At 36.0% G+C, this 26,821-nt stretch overlaps 1 protein-coding gene across 9 annotated transcripts; it reads right to left on the bottom strand.

Annotated features, from left to right (window-relative positions):
• Positions 1-226: 226 nt before the first annotated feature.
• Positions 227-26,485, bottom strand: LOC136035327 (uncharacterized). 9 transcript variants are annotated; one of them, XM_065717052.1, is made up of 7 exons: positions 26,273-26,485; positions 21,481-21,802; positions 9,556-9,891; positions 8,124-8,406; positions 6,248-6,415; positions 3,831-4,013; positions 227-560 (listed from the first exon to the last, which is right to left on the bottom strand). In XM_065717052.1, the coding sequence occupies exons 1-7, from the start codon at positions 26,413-26,415 to the stop codon at positions 553-555; spliced, it is 1,443 nt and encodes a 480-aa protein (XP_065573124.1). In that variant the 5' UTR covers positions 26,416-26,485; the 3' UTR covers positions 227-552. The 9 variants fall into 9 exon arrangements, with proteins under 9 accessions (XP_065573124.1, XP_065573120.1, XP_065573128.1 ...); XM_065717048.1 differs by having other exon boundaries at positions 227-556; XM_065717056.1 differs by lacking the exon at positions 3,831-4,013.
• Positions 26,486-26,821: the final 336 nt, after the last annotated feature.

The raw sequence follows: 26,821 nt of genomic DNA, 5'->3' as shown, positions 1-26,821 counted from the left end.
TTTACATTTTTGCATTCCTGCTTAAAAATTCAGAGTAGAGTGCAAAAGCAAAGATGAGGAAAAGGGCCCTAAATGAAAACACCTTGACACTTCTATTCACAAAACGGAACAGGCGTAATATAATGAAAAATACTATTCAAAACTTTGATATTAAGTTGTGTTTTTTCCAAGAGTTACTCTTTTAAAGAGATTTTGCTTCATGCCTAAATCACGCATTAAATTGACATTATTCACACGATATACCGTTTTATTACGTTAAAATAAGAAAAATGCTGATCACAGAAATATCATGTATAAACAAAGTGAAACTATGAAGCAATTGGTTCATTTGTTTTATTCTTCACATCTTTCAACAACTCCTTCGCAACAGGATCAGAATACCCAAGACTTTTACCCTTGACTTCTTCCTCCTTTTTAGTAGCAACCTTGCCTGGAGGTTGTCCAACAGTTTCTGCGTAAGATTTGTTACGAGGTCGTTTTGTAAGTGTATCTTCTTCTGGCTTCGCTTTGTTCATTTTGATATTGTTGTCAACGGCAGATGGATGCTCTTGACTATCTTTCTGAAAAAGAATTTATTTAGACTAAGAACTCCAGTGAAACTTTTTGTAGGATAGTTGAACCAAAACCGCTCAAGGTGCTCTTAAATCTAAAAGTAGATCTTTTCCTACTGCTATTTATCAAATAGTTACGAAAGCAACACAGCCTTTCTTTTCTACTGAAAAAGAAAATCGATTTTCAAACCCTTTCATTCCCTAAGGCAGACAATTTCTCCTATGGCATGGTGGTCGTCTTACCTTGTATAATCGGTTAGTATGCATTTTTATTTATTTTTTTTGTTGCTTACTCCGTTTGTATTTAAGAAGGTAATAAAATGTAATAAAAACTGTTATTATTGCAACACTCAGTCACGTGAGGCCATACAAAGGATAGCTCAAATCCGTATTTCTCTGGAGGTGACAGGTTTCAAACATAGTGGATGATATTTGGCTTTTTCCCAAGATTGATATTTAGACTTTAAATTCTTAGAAATTTTTTTTTTGACACTTGGGGGGAGAGATACGATGATTATCCTGTAGGGAGGGGGCTTCTGGGACAACAGATTTTTTTTCTGGTCTTCGCAAAAGTTTTCGCTACGGTCTCCTTTCTTTTTTTAATGCCTGTTGTACGAAAGGGATATGAATGAATGAATGAATGAACTTTATTACCCGTAAAGTATAAAAAACACAAAGTACGGAGTATTATAAATAAATATAAATAAATAAACAAAAACAAATACGATAAACAGCGAAGAAAAACAAAATTCAAACTAACAAAAGACAATATGGACTAATCAACCAGTATCTATATGGAAAAAAGGCTGCACAGGGTCATAAACGTGAATAAAGTTGACAGTCTTTTTACATAAATCATCACTGGAAGACCGAATCCGAGAAGGCAAATCTACTAAACCAAATCGAGCAATTATTTTTTTGTTTCGGTGCCATCTAGGAAGCCGGAGGAGGAATTTGCAATATCTGAAATAAGCCGTACGTAGAGTATGTCGATCTTTCTTACGAAACAGATGAGCCATGCCTGATAAAAACAAAAGCACAGGGGCGCAATAAGCGTTATAAATCATGCACAAACCGTTGCGGTTGTAACGGCTTTTGTTTGGGGATATTTTTCCGTAAGCGACGCGTAGGTTTTTCACGGCTTGATTCACTAGGGATGAACAGGTAGCGGAAAGTGTTGGGCCGAAACACAGACCAAGCCAACTAACTAAAGAAGAACATGGTAGAACTGCAGTCCCAGTAACGAATGGAGCGACCGCATAAGGGCTATTAAAACAAATAAACTCGCATTTAGACGCATTAACTGACAGTCCAATCTTAGATAGTTCATTGGATAATATAGTAAAATTAGAAAGCAATCCACGGCGAGTCCGGGCAACAAGAAGAACGTCCGGACACTTTATTTAGACTCACAAAGCTACATAACGTCAATAATAATGAAAGGTAAGGCTCTTGCCAGGCAGGGGAGGTTCCAATTTCCCCCTCTGAGCCACTCAACGGTTTCAGAAACTTAAAAAATGACCCGGAAACTAGAGATAAAAAGCCCTTTGACCTTGAAAGCCGTATAATCGAGTAAACTCTTAGCGACCTTGAATTAAAATCAAGTTGCCATCAAGCCATTGGCCTACTGAAGACAGAGCCAAGACAAGTCTGAGTGAGAGGCAAAGCTGGCGTAATCCTTTTTCAGAATTGAACAAAAATAATGTCATTTTCACTTCTTGATAGATAGTCTACCATCGATCCACCCATCTTAGGGCAGAATTAAGGTAGATATTCACAGAACTAAGGGATGATCGAGATTTTTTGGTTTTACTCATGACGAACAATGTCGACTGGACTAGTATTAAAAAAAGTGGGGGCGAAGACTGAATTTGCTTGGACTCGCAGGAAAACAAGTGACCGAAGTCTTATAGGCAAGCCCGCTTAGAGTCTCAGGTGGACTAGCGTGTTATTGGATTGACACACGACAGACTCCCTCTTAGTTTCACTATTTTGTTTAGATGTTGTTAGATAGTTTAGTTTTAAGGTGTTTGCCCTAGAAGTAGTGAGACAATAGGTTCATAAAAGTGATAAGATTTGGAAAAATGGTTCCATCACATCACAAAAATATCTTAAAATACAATTTTTTGTATTTTCGTCATTTTTGACATTTTATTCGTCATTTTTGACTGACGAATCGACTATCAGCTGAGTTGCTTTAGAGACAGGTATGGTATTTGAAAGTGAGACTAAAATGACAAATTGAGCTCGATCATCATAGCAGGTGATGGGGCCTATGAAAAAGTATCTGAGAGGTTTAAATTGCCAAGTAGCCTTTATTCTTATCCAATATGTGTGGAGGGGGAAAATTTAAAGAACTGCAAGTGTCATTGTAGTTCCCTAAATGAAATGACATATCAATAAAAATATTCAGTATTGGTGAAACTCATCGGCTAATACATTTAAAAGTGAAGCATAAATAAATATTAAGATATAGAGTATTAAGCTTATATATATATATAACAGATATCTTGTGCAATGAATAAGAGAACTTGCTTTTGCAGTAATCATATATACGTGGATGACATTACCTTTGTGAGTTTTGCTGTTTTTGCTAGGTTAAATAAATAAGAATAAATAAATAAACAACAGGAAAGAAAAATACTCTCAAATTTGTTTTAATAAGCAATCCTTCTCGCATATACCATAGAAGCATTATGTTATACCCAAGCATAGATAAGTTCGACATAGTTGGTGAAGATCAAAAGAAATTGACATTTTATCGTTTGAGCACTATTATCTTATGGTTTTGCTACTTCCCTGCATAAGGTACTGATGATTTTCTAGTATTTTGCACTACAAGACAATTTTTGTTCAGTTTGACTTTATTTTCGCTCTGGTGGCTCTGGATCCCTTGGAACTACACTCCTTGTCAGGGTGGTGAGCAAGTTATCATGGCCCTTATTCATAGCATTTTGTAATGAACCGCCCTAGTATTCTATGACGTCTTTACTGTACTTGAATATTTAGGACAAGCGATCTTCCGCTTTCAAATAAGTAAACAAGGACCACTGAAATGCTCTGAAAACTATTCCCAGTTGATTTGAGTGTAACATCCATATCTCCCAAATAGTTTGTAAAGTAGCTATAAAATAGCTATAAGTAAAGCTAAGCTAAGTTCGGACTTCTGGAAAGAGGTAAACGAATCTTGTTTGTAGATTGTTAAATTTGGATTAGAAAAAATCGCATTTCACTTTTTGCAAAAGTTCTCTTAAGTAGGGAGGGAGAGAGAATACGTACCCTTATAAAACCCCTCTTTCCCCGATTCATTATCCATTCGTCCAGCCATATGTGCAGCCGTGTCCTGGTCGTTCTTAGGATTCATATGGTGTGCATCTTCACCTGCTTTTTCTGGTGGGGCACCTTCATAAATATCGTTTAAGCGTGTCCACGCAGTTGAGTATTTATCAGTGTCACTGCTGCCTTAAATTTGAAATAAATAACTTGCTTCCGACTCACAATACTGTTCAATATTCAACGGTTGATAATGATCGTGTCTCAAGTATCGTATTCTATGTTTCTCTATCCCAGTACTACTATTACAAATACTCAAAACTAAGAATGGTCACATATTAAGCCTTTTAAAAAATAGGTTACAGAAATTGGTTACATACAGGAATGTAAGGGGTATGGGATTAGTCAAACAGCAAATGGCCGAAAATCCCAGTGAAAACCATGGATTCCATGGTTTTCCATGAAAACCATGGAATCCATAGTAATGACAGTGGTCAAGTAGGGATCTGAAGTATGGTAGCTTCGAAAACTGAGGAAGATTACTTAAATGTTTCCAGAGAAACAGTCTGAGGGCAGCTTTATGAACTCAGTTTGACTGATCAGATATTAAACAGTAACCAGAACGAGAAATTTGTTTCGGGCCCACTTTCTAGGGCTATAACGAAAAAAAACGCTAATAAGGCTAAGCTACAATTTATGGAGGAAGCGGTATAGATTGCTAGATTATTCTTATTGGTCTTCCCCCTGGGGCCAAGCGAGAAGCAGGTCGTTTGTGAATGGGGTGGGAAGATTTCATCAGAGAAGATTCAAGGAAATTAGAACTTGGAGCTTTGAATAGGTCGGAGCGGAGGAGCTTGTATTGCTGCGTTAGCCTTAAGTAACTCGGTACTGCAGTGAGTTGTTCCTAGTAAGAATTTACTGAGTTAGGTTACTAGTTCCAAGTTCTTATATGTTGATTCTCTGAATATTCATTTTGTTCTCCAAGAATTGAAGACGCTATCCCCTACAAGGGGTCGCCCACTTTCCACTATCTGGTTTACGTCTTGGAGTGCCATGTGTCACAGTTCTAAAACGCGTGGCAAATTTTCCATAGGCATGGTGTAGTCCCAGTAATGCTCTGAACAGTTCTGCCACGCTTGTAATACTTTCGCAACGCTTAGCATGCACCACATGGTGTACATGATTTCTGAACATTGTCGACCCCTCGACGGCTTATTTTTTATTTTAAAACTATTGCAAATAGAACATAATCCGTAATCTACCTAATCCATATTTACGTTAATCTGTGTCTAGGTATTTCTTATCAATCAATATTTCTTTTTCCTTAAAAGAGCTTAGAAATAATAGAATCCACTAAATTTATTTGAGAAGTTTTGAGAAATCAAAAATTACCTACAAGGGGACTAGCATAAGCAAGAATTCAGAGAATTACAGGTTAAGCCCTGCTTGCAGCACTTTAATTATATAACAGGCCGCAGCCTCTTATAATTCTAATGATGAACATAAAAAAAATCTTTAAAACGCACGACAACTTTCATTGTTATTTTCTTGCATATTCTAGCTGTCTTGTTCACCTTTTCTTCTACTTTATCTTTAATAAAGGCTTGCGGACATGAATGCAAAATAGTCAAGCATTTTTAAGTTTATTTTCTTTGTCTTGATTAAATGTTTTACCGTTTACTTATGTATCTACATATTGTGTGTTATAAATGGAAAGTTACTTTGGTCTAAGAAACCGTACCATTTTCTTTTTTTTTAATTCACTTAGGACCAAACTAAAAGCAGTACTAAGATTGGAAGACATCACAAAAAAGAGTTGAAGGGAAATTGAAACTTCACGGGAGTAAGTAGTGTAGCTCTGATGTGGCTAGAAACGAGTGCTCGTAGCTACGTCGGCCTCAGGTGGCTTGATACTGTGAAATTTGTCAATTAGAAAAAAGTATGATTTCTTTTTGTCGATCAAATTTTGGACATTTTCATGGTGATACTAATCACCATACGATGAACCTCTTGACATGGGTCAAAAGTAAGAAATTTTAAAACGAGTTAAAAACTCAAGACTGCATTTCTGACATTTAATGCATTCTAATCCTTTTACCAGAAGCTTGCAAGAATGTATGGCTCGCCCTAGACATAATGTAACTCATATTCCTGTTGCCTAATTTTCAACAGGTTGGTAATTTGCTAATTATGGATTTTTTCTAGTTTTGCCTTAGCAATTATTCACTTCTTACCAAGAGGCTAACGAGTAGTAACTCTTTTAAGACTTCCTTTAGAGCACATTGACTTCCACTTTCTTTTGCAAATCTGTTTCATCTTTTCTGTTTAATTTCTTTTCCTGAAATCTGTTTAAGGTTGAAGTAACCCAATTATTTTTTTTTCTTTTATTACTAAATATACTAAATGTTTAACTTTACACCCACCATGAGCTCCAGATGCCGACTGTTGCCCTTTCATATTCTCTGTCTGCTCTGGTGTTATTTGATTGAAGCCAGACCCTCCCTTTGAATCTCCTTTAGTCCCACTGTACATCTCTGTTACTCGCTCTGATACCTTTTCTCCCCTCTTCAAGGTCTTATCAACCGAGTTGCCTACAAAGTAACAAATCTGTATAAATTTTGCACTTTTTTAAACTGAGAAAGTAACATCGTCGAAGAGGTCATTTACGCCATCTCTACTTATTAAGTTGTCTTGCTAAAGAAGGATTGTCAAAAACTTCACTTGATGTTTTTCGTGTTTTTATCTTTTGTGTAAATAGACTAAAAACTAACTACATTTTAGATGTTAATATTCGACAGAAAATCCCATTTACTCACTTCAAAAGTTATACGCTCCCTCCCCCCCAAAGAGTTTAAACAGAATTTTTTTTTTTTGCTATGAAAGTTGTAAAAATACCAAATATTACTTTCAAATTGGCTATTCAGATAACGTCCACATTTTTAATTGTCAAAACATTTATAGTTTACACTTTCAAGGTTTGAAATTTCATCCTCAGGCTTTACAATCCTTACTTCATGTGTAAGAAAATTTTCTATAATCATTTATTGCTGATTTTCAGTATTTACTGGTTGTATAGCCTCGCAAACATTTGTTCTACTTTAAAGAGAAAAAAAAAGTTAAGACACTGGATTTTTATGCAAAAGCATTTGACTCAGCTGTCTATATTAATATAAAAATAGAATTTATTACGCCAAAATATGTTTGCTTTCGAAACCCAGTCTCTAAGGTTTTCTAAATACTGAAACAGAGGTTAGATGCAGTCTCCAACAGGAACATACGTTCAACATAGTAGAAAACTCAATATGTCAGGATAAATACGTTTCATATCCTATAGAAGCCAGCCATGCCCTGTAATAGAAGCTCCAGAAACTGGACTAGTACCAAAGCAGAAAGCTTTCTATAAGGTAACAACATTTCCACACTGACATTCCGTATCAAAACTACAAATTTCGTTTAAATTGAGAACAAATAGTTATACCGATCAATACACTAGATAAACTTATCACCAAGTTCTTTTACTTTCAGTTTCTTATGAAGATTTTTCGCTAAATATTAAAAAAGAAGTAATAAAGCCATGTTTGTTCATACTGACATTTGAGGATTGTAACACCACGGACCAAGCCAACGGCCTTTCTGACTGATTCCAATAAAGATTAGTTATAGTGCTTGCAATTTAATATAATTTTCTCGGAGGGGACAAAAACCCGTCATATTTTGTATTATCGAATTTTAGTGTGCTAAGATTCAATATTTACGGATCTTATGGAGCTAGTGTTGGGTAGTATCTAACATTGGCATGTCGGATAAAATATCAATATCAAACCACTTATATCGAAGTCAAATGGAATATTTAGAACGTTTTACCTATTTTCCACTATGCCTACAATCCATTAGTGAGATCCGTGGGAAATACTGTCTTTGGAACCCGAAAAGAACAATACTTTACCATCAGTTTGTCCCACTTGACGGATTCTGTAATTGCAGAGCTTTAAGTTAAGTCGAGGCCCCTGGGGTTACTACAGAGCAGAAACAATATTTTGCTGGTCATGATTGATTCAAACTGAGTTCCAAGCCTCTCCTAGCCTTTTCAATTGTTTGGCTACCAAATTCGCGGTTTCTATATTTTTTTTCTTCTTCAATGATATTTTTCTCAGCTTGCATGTGGCATTTCTTGTATCGTTTAAGTCTTAGCCAGCAAATTTTTGGCAGTCAATACTTGTGTTTCCGTGCGCAGAAGTTGTTTTCAAGCTTTTTGAAATTTTAAATTCATCAGATAACCCTTCAATTTAAGTGACTTACTCATTTTCTCCGAAGCTGCATCTTTCACTTCTTTCGTTTTGTCTTTTGCAGTGTTCCATTGATCTTGCGCCCCTTCTTTTGTCTGCTTTGCAGTATCTTTAAGGGACTCCCAGGAATCTTTCATGCCTTCTTTCATACTTTGACCAGTTTGTTGCATTTTTTCTTTCATATTATGGCCAGTCTCTCCCATTCTTTCTTTCATACTTTCCGCAGTATCCTGTATTCTCTCTTTTATCTCTCCAGCCTTTTCTTTGTATGTTTCTTTGGTATCTTCCCAAGACAACTATAAAAAAAGGAAAAAAATGGAAGTTAAGTATCAACTTTACCATAAGAGTAACACAATTGTAAGAAAGATACTAAAAAGATAATTGCATTAAAAAAGGAAGCTGTTGGCCAAAAAAGAAAAAGAAGGTAATAATGTGATAAATTCTCATTCTATCAATAGATAGATCTTGTCGCCCGGCTTTCGAGCCAGTCTTCCTACCAATATGCTATGTGAAGTTTTAAATATGTATAGTTAAAGAATAATAAAGAACTTGAATAATAACTGTTAATTGTAACCGTGACTAGATAGCTTTCATAGCAAATAAATGAAATGCGAAATATGAATAATTTTATCCGAAAAGCAATTTGGAAGAAGTTTGCTTCTGAGCATTAGTTTCTACAGTGAATGTTAGTGTGTTGGCTATTATTATGGACTTTTTAAGCATATTCCTTGCTTGTATTTACTTCTTGCATGTGCCCTTCGTAAGACAGCAAAGCTACAAAAACTATTATTTGTTTTATTGTAGTATTGTGCCTCTTTTCAAAACGGTCCATTGGTAAAATGAAACTTGTAGACCAATATTAGGTCACATGCTAAATAGGCCTGTGCGATAGAAAAAGGTAACTTTTCTAGATAATTTTCGAACTCTACTTTTATATTATAAAATTCCTGGCAAAATCCTTGATTGTTTACGTAGATTTGGTAGCTTTACGTAGCTTGATGTTTTAAGAGCTTTAAATGCATAACTTGTTACAATATTACAACATCTCATTGATATTTTTACTTTATTTTGAACTGCAGTACAACCTTTAAACTACCCACTTTTATAGTAATTGTTTCCTTAGTCTTACTTGTCCTGGTATTGTAAACTAGAGCCAAGGGGTTGCACATTTTCGATCGTAGATGTCCACACCCTTGTGTTCTGATCTTTGCCTTTTGGCCATTGTATTGTTTATTCAGTTCTGTGTCTGTGCTTCAGCTCCCTTTTCCGTGCTCGAAGTACACATAGTGACCTAGTGCGCAACCCTTTGACTAGAACACTTTTCTGTGTGAAGGAGAGAAGGGGATGGACAGTCTAGCAAAATTTAAATTTCTGCATATCATTTCTGGTTCGTGAGTTTTTACTCTTAAAACAGTTTTGTAGGATTTACCATAAGCAGCAGTTACCTTTGCGCCTTCTTTGAAGTTTTCTTTGACATCTCTTAATCCTTCTTTTAAGCTCCGCATGCCAGGACTGCTTCTGGATGCTGTATCCCTCCAATGCTGATCATACCTATCCGCATCGTCAGCTGGATCGTATTCTCTGGACGCTGTATCCATCCAGTGTTGGTTGTACCTATCTGTATCTTCGGCTGGATCATAGTCCATATTATTAGGGGCGATACCTTCGCTTTCTAAAACAGCACTCATGGACTTCTGAGAACCATTAGAGGTATATGAGCCCCCCTGGTAGTTCACTGATTCAGCTTGGACTCCACCAGTAGCTTTAGCCACATGCTTCATCTAAAATAATGAGCTGTTACGGCTTGCAACCAGCTGGTTTCAGAAATCTGCTTTTTAAGTTTTGGTGACAACTGCTTCGTTTTCTATTAATTTCAATCATAAATAGTGTAATTTAAAATTGGGTCATGGAAATTATTGTTGGTTTTACTTTGCAAACGTATGAAAGACAGTCTTTATAATAAAAAGCATAGAAACAAGATAGCTTTTGAAAAACTTCAATTGCATAATTGATAAAAATGGTCATAAATTTATGAATGGTCAAGCTAAACAAAATCATTTTGTTGTTATATCTGCCGTACCATTACCATTAAACATGCTCAATTCACTGAGAAGAATGTTTTCACAATGATTCTTTATAACTAAAAAAATTCTGGTTTATGGTACTAGTTGTTTTTTTGTTTTTTTTAGTTCTAAAAAATTGACGCTAGGTACAACACTAATACAGAACTGTGGAGATTTACAGAAGGTCTAAATCCTAGCTGACCAACCATGAAGAAATAATCTATCGGCAGCTGCCGATGAATGCAGGTAGTAACAAAACGCACAATTTGAGTGTTTAGAAACAAACTCAGGTTAAAGTAAAGTGATTAGGTCTGTTGGGAAATAATCTTCTCTTTGGCATCCAATGAAGCTTTTTCTACATACTGAATTCAAATAATAAAGATTGAAATTTTTATATGAATAAGTTAAATTTTCAATGATAGCTTCATTTTAAAAATATGTTCATAAATTGAGCCAATATCTAGATTTTCAGTAGGCTACCTCTATTACCAAATTTAAGGAAATGTGTTTTCTTTTTTCAAGGGCTTCACCAGCATATTGTCTAAAACCCCTTCTTGTATAAGACTGAAGCATCCACAAACTCAAAAAAATAGATAATTACTAAAACTATGCTTAGCCGGTCAAATCGTTTTTTGTTTTTGTTTTTAATTCAGAAGCTATGCATGGAGCACCATCTGCAGAGGGGTAGATAAATACTGAAAATGAAACATTTACCACAAGAACAGAGAGTCTTAGGATTTTGTTGTTCAGAGTATGTTTAATCCAAGCTGCTTTATATAATGACACTTGTTTGTAATGACTACCCAGTCAAGCTCACAAATAACGTATTAAAAATATAGGTAAAGTTTTGCCTCATATCACAACAGTCCTTGGTCAACGCCTTTCTTAAAATAAATTTAAAATCTAAATCATGGGTAGCTGAACATATTGATAGTTAGATGCTAAAATCTAAACTTTGATTCAATTCCTGATAATATTTTTAAAATGAACGTATTATTGAAACATGTGACTCAATCTTTCAAAATTCCCAACTGATTCAGTAAAATCATGGGATAAATGAAAACTACCCTAGATGACAAAAAAGATTATTCCTGGCTAGAATTACTAAGTCTTTTTTTCTTTCTACCTTGAGTTACTTTCTGGATGTGAGATGTGACAGAGGTAACTCGAACTCAAATCCTACATTTTTTTACTATCTGGATCTTTCGGGAGCAACCATAATATATTCGTATGATTTCATGTTTAGTTTTCAGATTTTTAGCCTCCTATTCTTGTTTTTGTTCCTTTTGTAACTTTTGTGTTTTAACTTTGTCGTTGTTTCTTTTTTTTTGGTTTTTCATACATCTTCTGATTGTTTATTCACGCCGAAAATGCCTTGGCTAATGTGCGAAAAATACTCGTGTTACTTTTCTCTTTTCATACCTTCTTAGACCCAATTCTTTGTAGTATTTTTCTCTTTTGTTTAGCACATATTAAATAGCATACTATTCAGGTTTTCTATACAATAGATTGATGTTTACCGTAGAGAATATACACAAAAATACACACGTAAAAGAAGACCCTAAGTCACTAGACATTAGACAAGAGCCATATTTTCCAACTGAACTAGATAAAACAACCACGGAAAACTGATTTCTAACCAAATAAAGTCTATTTTGGTAGAAGTGGTAAATATCTGTATATTTTTAAAATCTCTGTGGAGTGGTATCTAGAAATTGAAACTGTCTAGTCACATATTTCTAAATACACAACTTCAAAAAGCAAAGAGAATGATTACTCTGGGTAAGTGATCATAAGCCAAGTGTGCTACTTAACTGCTTAGTTTAGCATTGTACGCCTAGTACCAAACCATTTTATATTTACCTTGTTTTTGAGGAAGTTTCCAAGAAAAAAATGAAATAAAGCATTGTCTAAACTTAATTTTGACACGGGGATGTGGAAAATGTGCTGGAGATGTAAGCAACTTTATGTCTCCAGCTGTCTACCCTCCAATACTGATTCACAACTTGTATGCCTCCGAACCTACATAATTGTATTTCATCCTTTCGATGTCCACGAAGTCTTAATCTGTCTTTTCAGTATTTCTATTTCATTGGTTTATTTCTAATGTATGGTTGGTTGTTATTCACCTTATTTGCCATACTTTGAAGATATTTCAACTCTGAGGTAAAAAGCTGCTTCGTTAGTTGAGTCACTACTCAAATTACATTTAACAATTTTCACTTTGTTTTTATTGTATGAATATGGAACGCAATAACAGCTTTGTTTGATACTCAACATCGCACTAAAGCTGTACAGCTGAGGGGCAATTCTATCAAAGCCATGTATTAAATCCTTGAAGTGAATGTTTTATCAAAATTGCAAATCCTGTTGACTAGGCTGGATAAAGGATAACTGGTATACTAGATATGACTGGAACAATGTTACAAAAACATCGAAGAAAAGAAACTTCTGTCATTCAGATGGTTCAGATAGATATAGCTCTTTGAGTTACTTTCAAATCGTTTTGTATTGCTTTTTTCGGTAGTAAAATTGGCCCTACAATGAGACAAGATCCCCCCCCCCCTTACACTTTGGATAACCCATCTGTGGCATTAAAAGTAGAGAGAAATTAATTTTTCTTTTCACGAAATGAATATTAAGAATGAAGTTTTATAACTTAAAAACAAATAAATATTATCCTATACATGAGGTTTGCGCCTACATTCCCACTCTTTATGCTAAAGCTTAGCCTGTGCTTTATTGAATACAAAGATGATCTACAATATATTGAAACTTTAGCGTAGAGTGGGGTATTTGGAGGAGTGGCGATCCCCTTCAGGCCTGAAATGTGTGCTTATGCTCAAGTGTCAAGAGCTTTCTGAGGTGCATTTGGAATAGACTGGGTCAAATTGGCTCCTAAAAGATATTTAGCATTCATTGGCAATGTATTTTGTCTTTATTATTTTGAGAATTATTCTTATTTTTGGGGACTGTATTCATGATTATATAAAGTCGATCAACCAAGGAATGTGATATAAAAATTAAAGGAAAGATGAAAAAACTGGATAAGTCAGATTGGCTTCTAAAAAGTACATTTATATTGCAATTCTCCTAAAGATCGTTTGCACTTGTATTCAATGATTTTCATGGAAAAACTGAAATTGTCAAATATTCTATCATAGGCAGCGCAATAGCGCTGCGAAAGTAAAGAGCGATGTGGGCACAATATATGGTTTTGTTTTGCACTTCGTATCGACGGAGTTGTCACACAAACTTCAAAAAGGGCCTGTTCGACAGCAAATTGAAAGGGCTAGTGCCCTTTTTATAGTCGGAGTGATTGGAGGGCAACTAGCCCCCCTCCCATGCCAACCATTTCCCCAACCCATCCAATCAAAATTTTGAGATAGCCATTTTGTTCAACATAGTTAAAAGGTCCGGAATCTATATCTTTAATAAACTCTGGAGGGGGATCATGGAGTGGTAATCATAGGTTGTAGTGCCCTCTAAGATTCAGAGTGATCGGAGGGTGATACCCTCTGATCGTGTTTTTCCGATCTCGAGTTTTCCTGAAATGCATCTGATAAAAATTTTGAGATGGCCATTTGTTGTCGTAGAAATTTCTAAAAAGGCTAATTCGATTGTAAATTGAAGAGACTAGTGCCCCTTTTAATAGTCAAAAATCCTTGGAGGGCAACTAACCACCCCCACCCATCAATTCCCAAAACATACAATCAACATGTTGAGAGCCATTTTGTTCAACGTAGTTGAAAGGTCTGGAAATTGGGCCTTTGAGGATGACGCACCCCCCCCCCCCCCCACAGCTCTCAGCCCAAGGGTTGTAAGTTATGCCTCAGGGACATGCAAGGTTTTTATGAAAAGGATGGTCATATAAACTCTGGAGGAAGGTCATTAGATTGGAAATCAGATATTCCAGTTCCCTTTTTAAGAGTCAAAGTGATCGGGGGTACTCGCTCCTCCCCCCCCCCACGTCGTAATTTCCACAAATATATCCGATAAAAAATTTTAGATGGCTATTTCAGAAATAGTCCAAAGATAATATAATAAGGCCTTTGAGGTGGACAGAATCCCCCAGAGTTTGGGGGCAAGGGTTTTAAGCTATGCCCCATAGGCATACAAGGTTTTTATGAAAGCGGTGGTCGTGTGAACTTTAGAAGAGGTTCATTTGATTTGGAATGTATAGCTCTAGTTCCTCTTTAAGAGTTAAACGTGATGGAGAGCAAATAGATCCTCTACCTGACATCCTCCTTTCCCAAAACGCACTCAATTGAAATGAGATACCCATTGTATTACCAATTGTTCAAATATAATAACAATGTCTTTAGGGTGGACACAATCCCCCAGATACCATTGGCAAGGGTTGTAAGTTATGCACGGGACAAATAATGTTTTTATGGAAGGGGTTGTCATACGAACTTTGGATGAACTGGATCGGATGAAGCTCATTTGATTGGAAATTTGAAATTTTAGTGCCCTTTTTAAGAGTCAAAAGTGAATTGAGGGCAATCAGCCCCCTTTACCAAAGCCTATTGTTTCCCAAAATATTAGATCAAAATTTTAAGAGCTATTTTGCTCAGCATTGTTGAAAGGTCCAGTAATTACGTCTTCGATGATGTCAACCTCCCCACAGTCCTCAGGACAAAGCCTGCAAGTCAGGCAATTCGTTCATTGTTTGCACCTAGTATATGTTATTGAGAAAGGTGTGTATGTTAGAACTTTACTTTCGAAGAAGACGAAAGGTATTCAGTTGAAACTTCCAGAGAATCTTGAGGGATGTTGTTAACTAGTCAAAATAAATTATGCGTATAAGGATTGTCAGAAGGGTGCGGGTGCGACAGAAGTAACTGAGCATATTAATTTGGAAAATTCAAGAAATAATAAGGGAGATTATCAAAAAGGCAATATTTGCATGCTATCATACTACTACAACTACCACCACTACGGCTACCACAGTACTCCATTTACAGCATTAAGGGGAAATTTGAACTAAATCAAAAGACGCTATGTGCATGCACGTTGCCGAAAAATTGTATCTCAAGATTTGACTTAGGCATTAAGTTTGAACTTACAGAGAATACTTAAAGTGGAAGATCATTTCACCAAACGGCAATATGTGCACACTACTTCTAAAACTACTGTTACTGCTTTATTTACTGCTACTATTTGCATCCTACTAATCAATAAGAGCCAAAATCAAAACATGCATTTGATTCAAAAACGTTCAGAAATTAAATAAAAAAAACAAGTTTTTTTAACAGAAAGTAAGGAGCGACATTAAAACTTAAAACGCACAGAAATTACTTCGTATATGAAAGAGACTGCTTCCTCATCAACGCCCCGCTCTTGACGCTAAAGTTTGACTCTTTCTCTCAATTCTTCTTTTTAAAACAGTAAAAAACTTTAGCGTAAAGAGCGGGGCGTTGATGAGGAAGCAGCCTCTTTCATATACGAAGTAATTTCTGTGCGTTTTAAGTTTTAATGTCGCTCCTTACTTTCAGTTAAAAAAAACTTTGTTTTTTTTTATTTAATTTCTGGACGTTTTTGAATCAAATGCATGTTTTGATTTTGGCTCTCCGCAGAGGAATAATCAAAACGAAATTTGCATATTTTTTTTTTTTTTTTGGCTCAATGGCTTTCTCATAATTTTGATCGAATGATTTTGAGAAAAAAAGAGCGGGGGACGAAGCCTAGTTGCCCCCCGATTTTTTGGTTAATTAAAAAGGCAACTAGAACTTTTAATTTTTTACGAATCTTTTTATTGGTAAAAGATTTACGTAACTTATAAATTAGCTTACGTAAAAAACTTTTGTATTCTCATGTTTTTATTACATATATGAGGGGATTCGCCCCATCGTCAGTACCTCGCTCTTTACACTAAAGCTTAAATTTTATCCCAATTCATTAAGAATGACCCCCTGAATCACAAAAGCCGTAGAATAAGTAGTTGAAATTACTGAAAATACTTTAGCGTAAAGAGCGAGGTATTAGAAGGAGGTGAGCCCCTCATATGGGTAATAATTTCTGTTTGTTTTAAGTTTTATTGCTGTTCCTTACTTCCAGCTGAAAAAGCTTTTTTACTTTTATTTTTTAATTGTTTTTTTTTTTTTAAATAATGCTAGTAAATCCTGCTATCCCTTCATAGAAATTTTCTTCTCCCATTACAAATTCTCGAAGGAAAGTTCCCCCAGCATATCCCCCTCTTCTCAACCCCTCCTCCAAACCAAAAAAATCCTCCTGAAAACGCCTGTATACTTCCAAATAACCATTACTATATGTAAGCACAGGTCAAAGTTTGTAACTTGTTGCCCCTCCCACGAGGACTGTGGGGGAGTAAGTCGTCCCCAAAGACATAGTTATAAGGTTTTTCGACTACGCTGAATAAAATGGCTATCTCAGAATTTTGATCCGTTGACTTTGGGAAAATAATTAGCGTGGGAGGGGGCCTAGGTGCCCTCCAATTTTTTTGGTCACTTAAAAAGGGCACTAGAACTTTTCATTTCCGTTAGAATGAGCCCTCTTGCGACATTCTAGGACCACTTGGTCGATACGATGACCCCTGGGAAAAAGAAAAAACAACAACAAAAAAACAAAAAAACAAATAAACAAATAAACACGCATCCGTGATCTGCCTTCTGGCAAAAAATGCAAAATTCCATATTTTTGTAGATAGGAGCTCGAAACTTCCACAGTTGGGTTCTCCGATACGCTGAATCTGATGGTGTGATTTTCGTTAAGATTCTATGACTTTTAGGGGGCGTTTCCCCCTATTTTCTAAAATAATGCAAATTTTCTCAGGCTCGTAACTTTTGATGGGTAAGACTAAACTTGATGAAACTTATATATTTAAAACCAGCATTAAAATTCGATTCTTTTGATGTAGCTATTGGTATCAAAATTCCATTTTTTAGAGTTTTGGTTACTATTGAGCCGGGTTGCTCCTTACTACAGTTCGTTACCATGAACTGTTTGATTTATTGCAACTACTTGTATGGCTAAGATTATTGAGATGAATGTTTCATTATTATTGAGATGACAATAAATATTTGAACATACAGGCTATCAAAAGGACATATCAGCAATGTCATAGCGATGGCTAATTGCATCACGTTGAAACTTCCGAGATTTGATGAAAAAGTGTACTGAAGAAAGTTTCTCCAAATACAAATAGCAACCCATACTATAGATTCTTATAGAAAAATCTGAAAAGATGTAAAATATTATTTTTTCCATGAAAAAGACTCAATAAAATACGAACAGAAATTAATTTAAAAACTTTCCACAAAACAAGTTTTTCAAAGAAAAATAACTTGGCTCCATTAAGCCAAGAATGAGCAGAATCAAAGTCAAATAATCCCAAGCTTAAAACTACCACAAATCACCATCAATGAATAAATGAAACCCAAAAGAAACATAAATTATAATAAATAGCCAAGTCAAACTCAAAACGAAGAAAAATTAACACGAATAGGGCTGATATCCCCTATGCCTTCTCAAAACCAGAATACAATTTGCGCTTTACTGAAAACCAGATACGTTTTAAATGTTTTCACTTTTCTTACTTTCAAAAAAACAAAAGTGATCAAAACTTTAAGGAAAAATATCAGTATGTCAGTTAAACTGACAATCCAGTTTTTTTTTTCAGTAAAGCACAAAATATATTCTGGTCTTGACAAGGCATTGGGGTTATCAACCCTACTCATTAATTTTTGCTCGTTGAGTGACTCGGCTATTTATTGCAATTTCTGTTCCGTCTTGAGTTTCATTTATTTATTGATAGTGATTTGTGGCAGTTTTCCGATTGGAAGATTATTTGAATTTATTTCTGCTCATTCTTCGCCTAATGGAGCTCTTTACTTTTCTTGAAAAACTTGTTTTGTGGAAATTATTTTTTTTTAAACTAATAATAAAAACAAGAGCTAAGAGCTCATATGGCACTTGTGACGAGGTCGGAAGAGCCGAGAGCTCATATGGTACGAGGTCGGAAGAGCCAAGAGCTCATTTGGACGAGGTCGGAAGAGCCGAGAGCTCATATGGTACGAGGTCGGAAGAGCCAAGAGCCAAGAGCTCATTTGGCACTTGTGAGAAGGTCAGAACCTAAAGTTAAACTTTATAGCACAAGATCCTTCTAAATATCAAATTTCATTAAGATCTGGTCACCCTTTCGTAAGTTACAAATACCTCAATTTTCAAAATTACCTCCCCCCTCCCAATTCCACCAAAGAGAGCAGATCCGGTCCAGTTATGTCAGTCACGTATCTTAGACAGGTTTCTATTCTTCCCATCCAGTTTCATCCTGATCTCACCGCTTTAAGTATTTTCTAAGATTTCCGGTCCCCCCAACTGCCCCCCCCCCCAATTACGTTTGATCCGGTTGAGATTTAAAATAAGATATCAGAGTTACGAGGTCCTTCTAAATATGAAGTTTCATGAAGATCCGATCACTCCTTCGTAAGTTAAAAATACGTTATTTTTCTTATTTTTCAGAATTACCCCCCCCCCCCCGCAATTGAGCGGATCCGTTCCAATTATGTAAATTACGTATGCAAGACTTTTGCTTATTTTTCCAACCAAGTTTCATCCCAATCCCTCCAATCTAAGCGTTTCCCATCATTTTAGGTCTCCCCACCCCAAACTTCCCCCAATGTCACCAGATCCGGTCAGGATTTAAAATAAGAGCTTTGAGCCACGATATCCTTCTAAAAATCAAATTTCATGGAGATCCAATCACCCGTTCGTAAGTTAAAAATACCTCATTTTTTCTAATTTTTCAGAATTAACCCCCCCCCCCAACTACCCAAAAGAGAGCGGATCTGTTCCGTTTATGTCAATCATCTATCTAGGACTTGTGTTTATTTTTCCCACCATGTTTCATCCCGATCCCTCCACTCTAAGTGTTTTCCAAGTTTTAGGTTCCCCCTCCCAACTCCCCGCCCCCATCACAAGATCTGGTCGGGATTTAAAATAAGAGCTCTAAGACACGATATCCTTCTAAACATCAAATTTCATTGAGATCCGATCACCCGTTCGCAAGTTGAAAATACCTCATTTTTCTAATTTTTAAGACTTACTCCCCCCCCCCAACTACCCCAAAGAGAACAAATAAGTTCCGATTATGTCAATCATGTATCTAGGACTTGCGCTTATTTTTCCCATCAAGTTTCATCCCGATCCCTCTACTCTAAGTGTTTCCCAAGATTTTAGGTTTCCCCCCTCCAACTCCCCCCAATGTCATCAGACCCAGTCGGGATTTAAAATAAGAGCTCTGAGACACAATATCATTCCAAACATCAAATTTCATTAAGATCCAATCACCCGCTCATAAGTTAAAAATACTTCATTTTTTCTATTTTTCCGAATTAACCGGCCCCTACTCCCCCCCCCCAGATGGTCAAATCGGGAAAACGACTATTTCTAATTTAATCTGGTCCGGTCCCTGATACGCTTGCCAAATTTCATCGTCCTAGCTTACCTGGAAGTGCCTAAAGTAGCAAAACCGGGACTTTAGGTTTTCCCCCTCCGACTCCCCCCAATGTCATCAGATCCGGTCGGGATTTAAAATAAGAGCTCTAAGACACAATATCATTCCAAACATGAAATTTCATTAAGATCCAAATACCCGCTGATAAGTTAAAAATACTTCATTTTTTCTATTTTTTGCGAATTAACCGGGCCCCACTCCCCCCCAGATGGTCAAATCGGGAAAACGACTATTTCTAATTTAATCTGGTGCGGTCCCTGATACGCTTGCCAAATTTCATCGTCCTAGCTTACCTGGAAGTGCCTAAAGTAGCAAAACCGGGACAGACCGACAGACCGACAGACAGACAGACAGACCGACAGAATTGGCGACTGCTATATGTCACTTGGTTAATACCAAGTGCCATAAAAACGGATTGCAATCAAAAGAAAGATTACTCCTCGTGAACGAAAATTTTTAATTAAGAATAATTAAATTTAGGGTAATTGTCTGTTTAAACGAAACTACTCAAGAATTATGCTGCGTAAGATCTAACAGAAATCGGTTTCCCTTTCAGGATTGGTTATAATTTACTCAGTTTAAGTGAGCAAACTACGATATATGTATTTTTTAATTAATATTTAATACATATAGGCGGTCAGGGGTTAGGTTATGCTGGGTTAGGTATTTGATATAATGCGTTATGCGTGGCCTGCTTTCCAAAATTCATTTATCGTAGTTTTCATAATTTTGTATATGTAGCGCTGTAGCCCGAGCTAAACTGAATCTAGCACGTTTTCTCTTATGCAAAAAATTGCAAATACAAAGTCATAAAATGCGACTTAATGTGTTAACAAAATATAAGTCAGGAGAATCTTTACGTATGACAATAAGCTAAATACATTCAAATATGGGATATTCGTGTGTGTATACATTCTCCCATTTAGAGCTCTTATCAGCGCAGCGTACATTTTTATTCCTTTATATTAAAAAAGATTAGAAAATTGACCTAAAAACTAATTTAAGCACATTTAAATAGACCATGCGTGTATCGCGGCGCAAGCCACGACAGGCGCTAATTTTTTTTTTACTATAGCGCTGAATACCGCTATGTAGTACGCAAATTTGGGCAATTGTTACACTTCAGGAACTGACCGTGGTGACAACCCTGCTACAGACTAATGTAAGAATTAATCCACTTCTGGTGTCATCAGCAGACCTACCTCCATCGAACTCAATTTTAGAGATTCCTAATTTAACCACCCAAGAAATCCCCTAAGATTTTAAACCATTTCTCGTCTCACCCCAGCCTTGTCTTTGGCGTCCATTGTTTCACTTACCCTAAATTCATGCGTGAATGCTAGAATTTTTTTTACTGAAATCTAAGCACTGGCTGAACTTATTTCCAACTGAAGTACAAGAAAAGATAATATTCTAGATTAGGGCCTCCTGAGAAGGAAAAACCTTAACCAAAGGCAGTACCATTAGTTTTTATCCTGTTCTTTTCCCAGTATAATATTCGCGTTTCTGACAATACACCCGCCCCCCTACCCCCTGAAGGTCCCATACAACCATAAGACGTGCACAAAACCAAAAGGAAGCACTAGAACAGTGAAGTTCTTGCATTATAATATCCATAGGAAAAGATCAGGGGCGGGTGCATTGTCAGAAACGCGCATGTAATATCGAAAAATCATAAAATAAGGAATGTAATGTCACTACTTTTATTCTTTTAAAATTTTCGTTCTGAAGAGGGCCTTATCTAGAATGGTACTCAAGAAGATCTTGTTACGCCATATACCAATGCATTTAAGCTTGCAAAATTAACGCTTGTGGAAAAAATTGCTTACTTTATCTGCTCCTGATTTGGCCGTCTCCTTAGCAGTGTCATACATGCTTTCAGCCTTTTCTTTTGCTTTGTTTGCTGTATCTGAAACTGTTTCCTTTGTTTTACCATACATCGATTCTCCTCGATTTTGAGCCTCACTCGAAGTACTACTCACCGACTCTTTGATGGATTCGTATGCCGACTTTACTTTTTCTTTTGCACCTTCAGCAACATCTTTGGCTACATCTTTTGTTGCTTTCATGGAAGATGATAATGGATATTCTGGATCATACTCTCCCTTAGCTTTTTCCATTGCTCGTTTGAAAACACCTTCTTGCTCTTCACTAAAATCGCAAGTTTGTAATCAGAAAGGCTGCACATTCCGTACAAAAGAATAAATACCAATAAAGAATCAATTGTTTTATCACAAGAGTTACACAATTTCGGTGTTGGTAGTATTTTGCTTTGCAACCGCAGGTAAATGTCTGTAGCTTTAACTGGAATTAATCGTAAGAGATTATTGTCTGCAGCATTGTTTGAGAGTCAAAGAGCATATCTTCGCTTAATGCTCAAGACCTCATGAATGTAATACAACAAGGACAAATTAATGTTCATTAAATCTTAATTTGGTAAAATTTTTAGTTTATTGACTTTTGGCTATCTTGGAAAGGAGTTAGGTTAGGAAAATGAAACTTTCAGGGATGGGGCCCTCTCCCTCTAGAGGGTACTGACCTTTGATGACCCTTAAAAAATATGTGTTATAAAAGTGAAACCTTGCAAAATAGATATTCTGCTTGAATGAAGTACAACAAAATTGTTTTCAGCTTCACAACTTTGCTCAATTCCAATTTATAAGGTTTTAAAGATATGCAAATACATTTCCTAAATTTTGAAAAAAAACATAGATGTGGCTCAGAATTCTACTCAAATAATAGGAATCGCATTTTCAGAACTAAAGGCAGAGAAAATGCAACTGGTAACTGAAAGTTAAGGAAAAATGATGTTTTGTCAAAAATCAAACAGTTCGTGGTAACAAACTGTAGTAAGGAGCGACCCGGCTCAATAGTAAACGAAACTCTAAAAAACGGAATTTTGATGCTAAAATATACATCAAAAGAATCAAATTTTCATGCTGATTTTAAATATATAAGTTTCATCAAATTTAGTCTTTGTCATCAAAAGTTACGAGCCTGGAAAAATTTGCCTTATTTTAGAAAACAGGGGAAACCACCCCCTAAAATTCACAGAATCTTAACAAAAATCACACCATCGCATTCGGCGTATCAGAGAACCCTATAGCAAAATTTTCAAGCTCCTATCTACAAAAATGTGGAATTTCGTATTTTTTGCCAGAAGACAGATCACGGGTGCGTATTTATTTTTTTTTCCCAGGGGTCATCGTATCGACCAAGCGGTCCTAGAATGTTGCAAGAGGGCTCATTCTAACGGAAATGAAAAGTTCTAGTGCCCTTTTTAAGTGACCAAAAAAATTGGAGGGCACCTACGCCCCCTCCCACGCTCATTTTTGCTCCAAAGTCAACAGATCAAAATTTTGAGATAGCCATTTTGTTCCGCAGTCAAAAACCATAATAACTATGTCTTAGGGAATGACTTTCTCCCCCACAGTCCCTGGGGGAGGGGCTGCAAGTTACAAACTTCCGACCAGTGTTTACATATAATAATGGATATTGGCAAGTGTACAGTCGTTTTCAGGGGATTTTTTTGGTTTTAGGTTTGGGGTTGAGGGGAGGGGGCTATGTGGGAGGATCTTTCCTTGGAGAAATATGTCATGAGGGAACAGAAATTCAATGAAAAGGGCGCAGAATTTTCTAAAATTACTATAAAAAAAACAATGAAAAAATAAACATGGAAAAGTTTTTTTCAATTGAAAGTAAAGAGTAGCATTGAAACTTAAAACGAACAGAGATTATTATGCATATGAGGGGTTCTAAAAATACTTTAGCATAAAGAGTGAGGTATTTAGGAGGAGATAAATACCTCGCTCTTTATGCTATAGTATTTTTAGTAATTTCAACTATTTATTCTATGGCCTTTCTGATTCAGGGGTCATTCTTAAAGAATTGGGACAAAACTTACGATTTAGTGGAAAGAACGAGGTATTAACGAGGGTACAAACCCCCTCATATACATAATAAAAATTAAACAATGTAAGTTTGTTACGTAAGTTAATTCTTAAGTTACGTATATTTTTTACTAATAAAAAAATTCGTTAAAAATTAAAATTTATAGTTGCCTTTTTATGTAACCGAAAAAATTGCATGGCAACTAGGCCTCCTTCCCCATCCCTTATTTCTCAAAATCGTCTGATCAAAACTAAGAGAAAGCCATTTAGCCAAACAAGGAATTAATATGCAAATTTCATTTTAATAATTTATGTGTGGAGAGCCAAAATCAAAAATGCATTAATTCAAAAACGTTCAGAAATTACATAAAAAAAAGTAGTTTTTTAACTGAAAGTAAGGAGCGACATTAAAACTTAAAACGAACAGAAATTACTCCGTATATGAAATGGGTTGTCCCCTCCGCAATCTCTCGCTCTTTACGCTAAAGTTTGACTCTGCCACAATTCTGCTTTTTAAAACAATTAAAAGCTTTAGCGTAAAGAGCGAGGGATTGCAGAGGGGACAACCCATTTCATATACGGAGTAATTTCTGTTCGTTTTAAGTTTTAAATGTCGCTCCTTACTTTCAGTTAAAAAAACTAGTTTTGTTTATGTAATTTCAATAGGTATAGGCCTGTCATGTAGGCAGGGTTCTCCTGTATTTTAATATATCAGTGTTTTCACTTGCAATAATTCAATATATTAAAGTGTAGGAATCGATATTTTAAAGCCGTATCTCTTCTGATCTGCTAAAATATTTTCTGGTTCTCTTTTTGTTATCAGGAATATTGGAAAGTTTATTTGGTGGTGAGGGGGATTATTGAAAGCGGCAAAACCGGCAAACTGAACAAGCTATTGAATGCTGATAAATTTGACTTGGCAGGTATTTAGTATGAGGTTTCGCCAAAAAAATTCCCAGTTAAAAAATTGAAACTACGATGTGTTTTTTCAAAATCTTGACTATGCTAGGCTGTCAGGCGGTTATGGGGCTAAGAAAAGGAAATGCTTAATTTTAAAAATATTTTCTTTTTTTGTTGAAAATAGAGTGCCAAAGGATATTTTATAAATACTTCTTAAGGGTTGTTTTTATAAATATTGGAGTATTACCCAAAACTAGTTACACAAAGCTTTTCCGATTATAGCACCTGATCTTTGCATGGTATTTTTTTCAACACACCTGAAAAGTGCAATTTGGTTGATTTTATCAAAGTTTGGTTTAGTGATCGGGTTCAAAAGTTACATTGACATTATGCGTGAGGTACATCTGAATCTTTGTTTAAAGATTAAGGGGCATGTATACATTTTACCTTCGCCCTCATAGGAGACCTGGAACACTAACAATATGTATATTTAAATAGCCTATCGCAATCTTGTAAATTCTTTAGTCTTTACTCATAAAAATAAGAGCTAATGGTACTATGGTACTTGTAACGAGGCCGGAAGAGCTAAGAGAAAGAACTCATATGGTATGAGCTCTAGCAAAATTAAAAGAATCAACAGTTTGATTTAAAAGGAAAATCAGAGGCTTAATGCTAGTCAGGATTTAAATAAGAGCTCTGAGTCACGAGGTCCTTCTAAATATCAAAATTCATTAAGATCCAATCACCCACTCGTAAGTTATAAATACCTCATTTTTTCTAATTTTTCCTCTCCCTTCAGCCCCCCAGACGGTCTAATCGGGGAAAACGACTTCATCAAGTCAGTTTGTGCAGCTCCTTGACACGCCTACCAATTCTAGTTGATTGTCTTCGCTATCTCAGAAAGGGGTTAGGTCAGGAAAATGAAACTTTCAGGGACGGGTCTACAGGCTAAAGTATGTCCTGGGAAGGTATTTTGAAGTACCTATTTCCACTCCTTCTCCCTCTAGACGGCTCTGACCTTTGATGACCTTCAAAAATATATGTCATGAAAGTGAAATCTTGCAAAATAGATCTTCTGCTTGAATGAAGTACAACAAAATTGTTTTCAGCTTCACAATTTTGCTCAATCCCAATTTATAAGGTTTTAAAGATATGCTAATACATTTCCTAAATTAAAAAAAAAAAAACAATGATGCGGCTCAGAATCCTACTCAAATAACAGGAATTGCATTTTCAGAACTAAAGCCAGAGAAAAAGCAACTGGTAACTGAAAATTAAGGTAAAATGTTGTTGTCAAAATTTCAATAGGTAATAGACCTGTTATGTAAGCGAATTTCAGGGCTCTCTAGAGGGAGAAGTAGTGGAGGTGGATACTTTTAAAATATTTTCCCGGGCTATATTTAGCCTGTAGACCCATCCCTGAAAGTTTAATTTTTCTAACCTAACCCCTTTCTGAGATAGAAAGAAGTCGCTCAACTAGAATTTTACCGCCCTCCTAAGTAACTAATACCGCAAAGTAGCTTGACAAGTTCCTAATTCAATAATTTGAATCCTAAACTTAGCAATTGGGCAATTTCTGTGACGGATTAAGCTCCAGATGATATCACCTTCCACTTCAACACTGAGTAGGGGTGAGGTCGCCCCTTTTACTCCAACACTGACCTTCAATGAAAAAAATACAAGAGTGTAAATAGGAGCTGGAAAAGACCTTCCCGTGGCAGTTTATGCTCTTGGTCGATTCTTGAAAGCTCGGCTCACTTGACTCACCTAAATACTAATATAGCAAGAAGCCCATTTATTTAGAATTTTGCCATAAATAGAAGCAACTTACTGTTCTCTGCTTGGTGGCGGAGTGTCACCTTTATTTTTATCTAGATCTTTTTGTTGCAAGCAGCACGATGTCGTACCAGAAAAAGCTCTTAATTCAGTCCTAGATACACAGCTTAAGCTTTTAATTAAACGCTTGGACAACATGATGGATTTCACTTTTAGATAACCAACTTGGATGCCGTCTGGCAAATCTTGTTATTCAACGCAATGGAAACGTTTTTCTAGTTCTCTGAATTGTTGACACACAGCAAAAGGCAGTACGAGTTGTCCAGAGAAATACGTGCTATAATTCGTTGATTGATTTCCTGTCATTGATTAATAAGATGAACTTTTTTAATTGGGCTAGCGGCGCTTTAAAAGCCTAATTTTTAACTAAAGACCAAAATGGGAAAAGGGACTTCAGGGTTTCGACTGATATGAATGGTAATTGTTTTTACAAGGAAGGTTTACACCATAATTTTTACACCATAATTCTCCGAGTTCAATAAGCCTATTACAATTAAATTTTGTAAATTTCGGTGTTCAATTGGCAATTGCAATTATTGAACTG

This window comes from Artemia franciscana, chromosome 14, assembly GCF_032884065.1.
Source record: "Artemia franciscana chromosome 14, ASM3288406v1, whole genome shotgun sequence".
Lineage (NCBI taxonomy): Eukaryota > Metazoa > Arthropoda > Branchiopoda > Anostraca > Artemiidae > Artemia > Artemia franciscana.
Note: the sequence above shows the minus strand (reverse complement) of the source record. Positions and strands in the feature narration are given on the sequence as shown.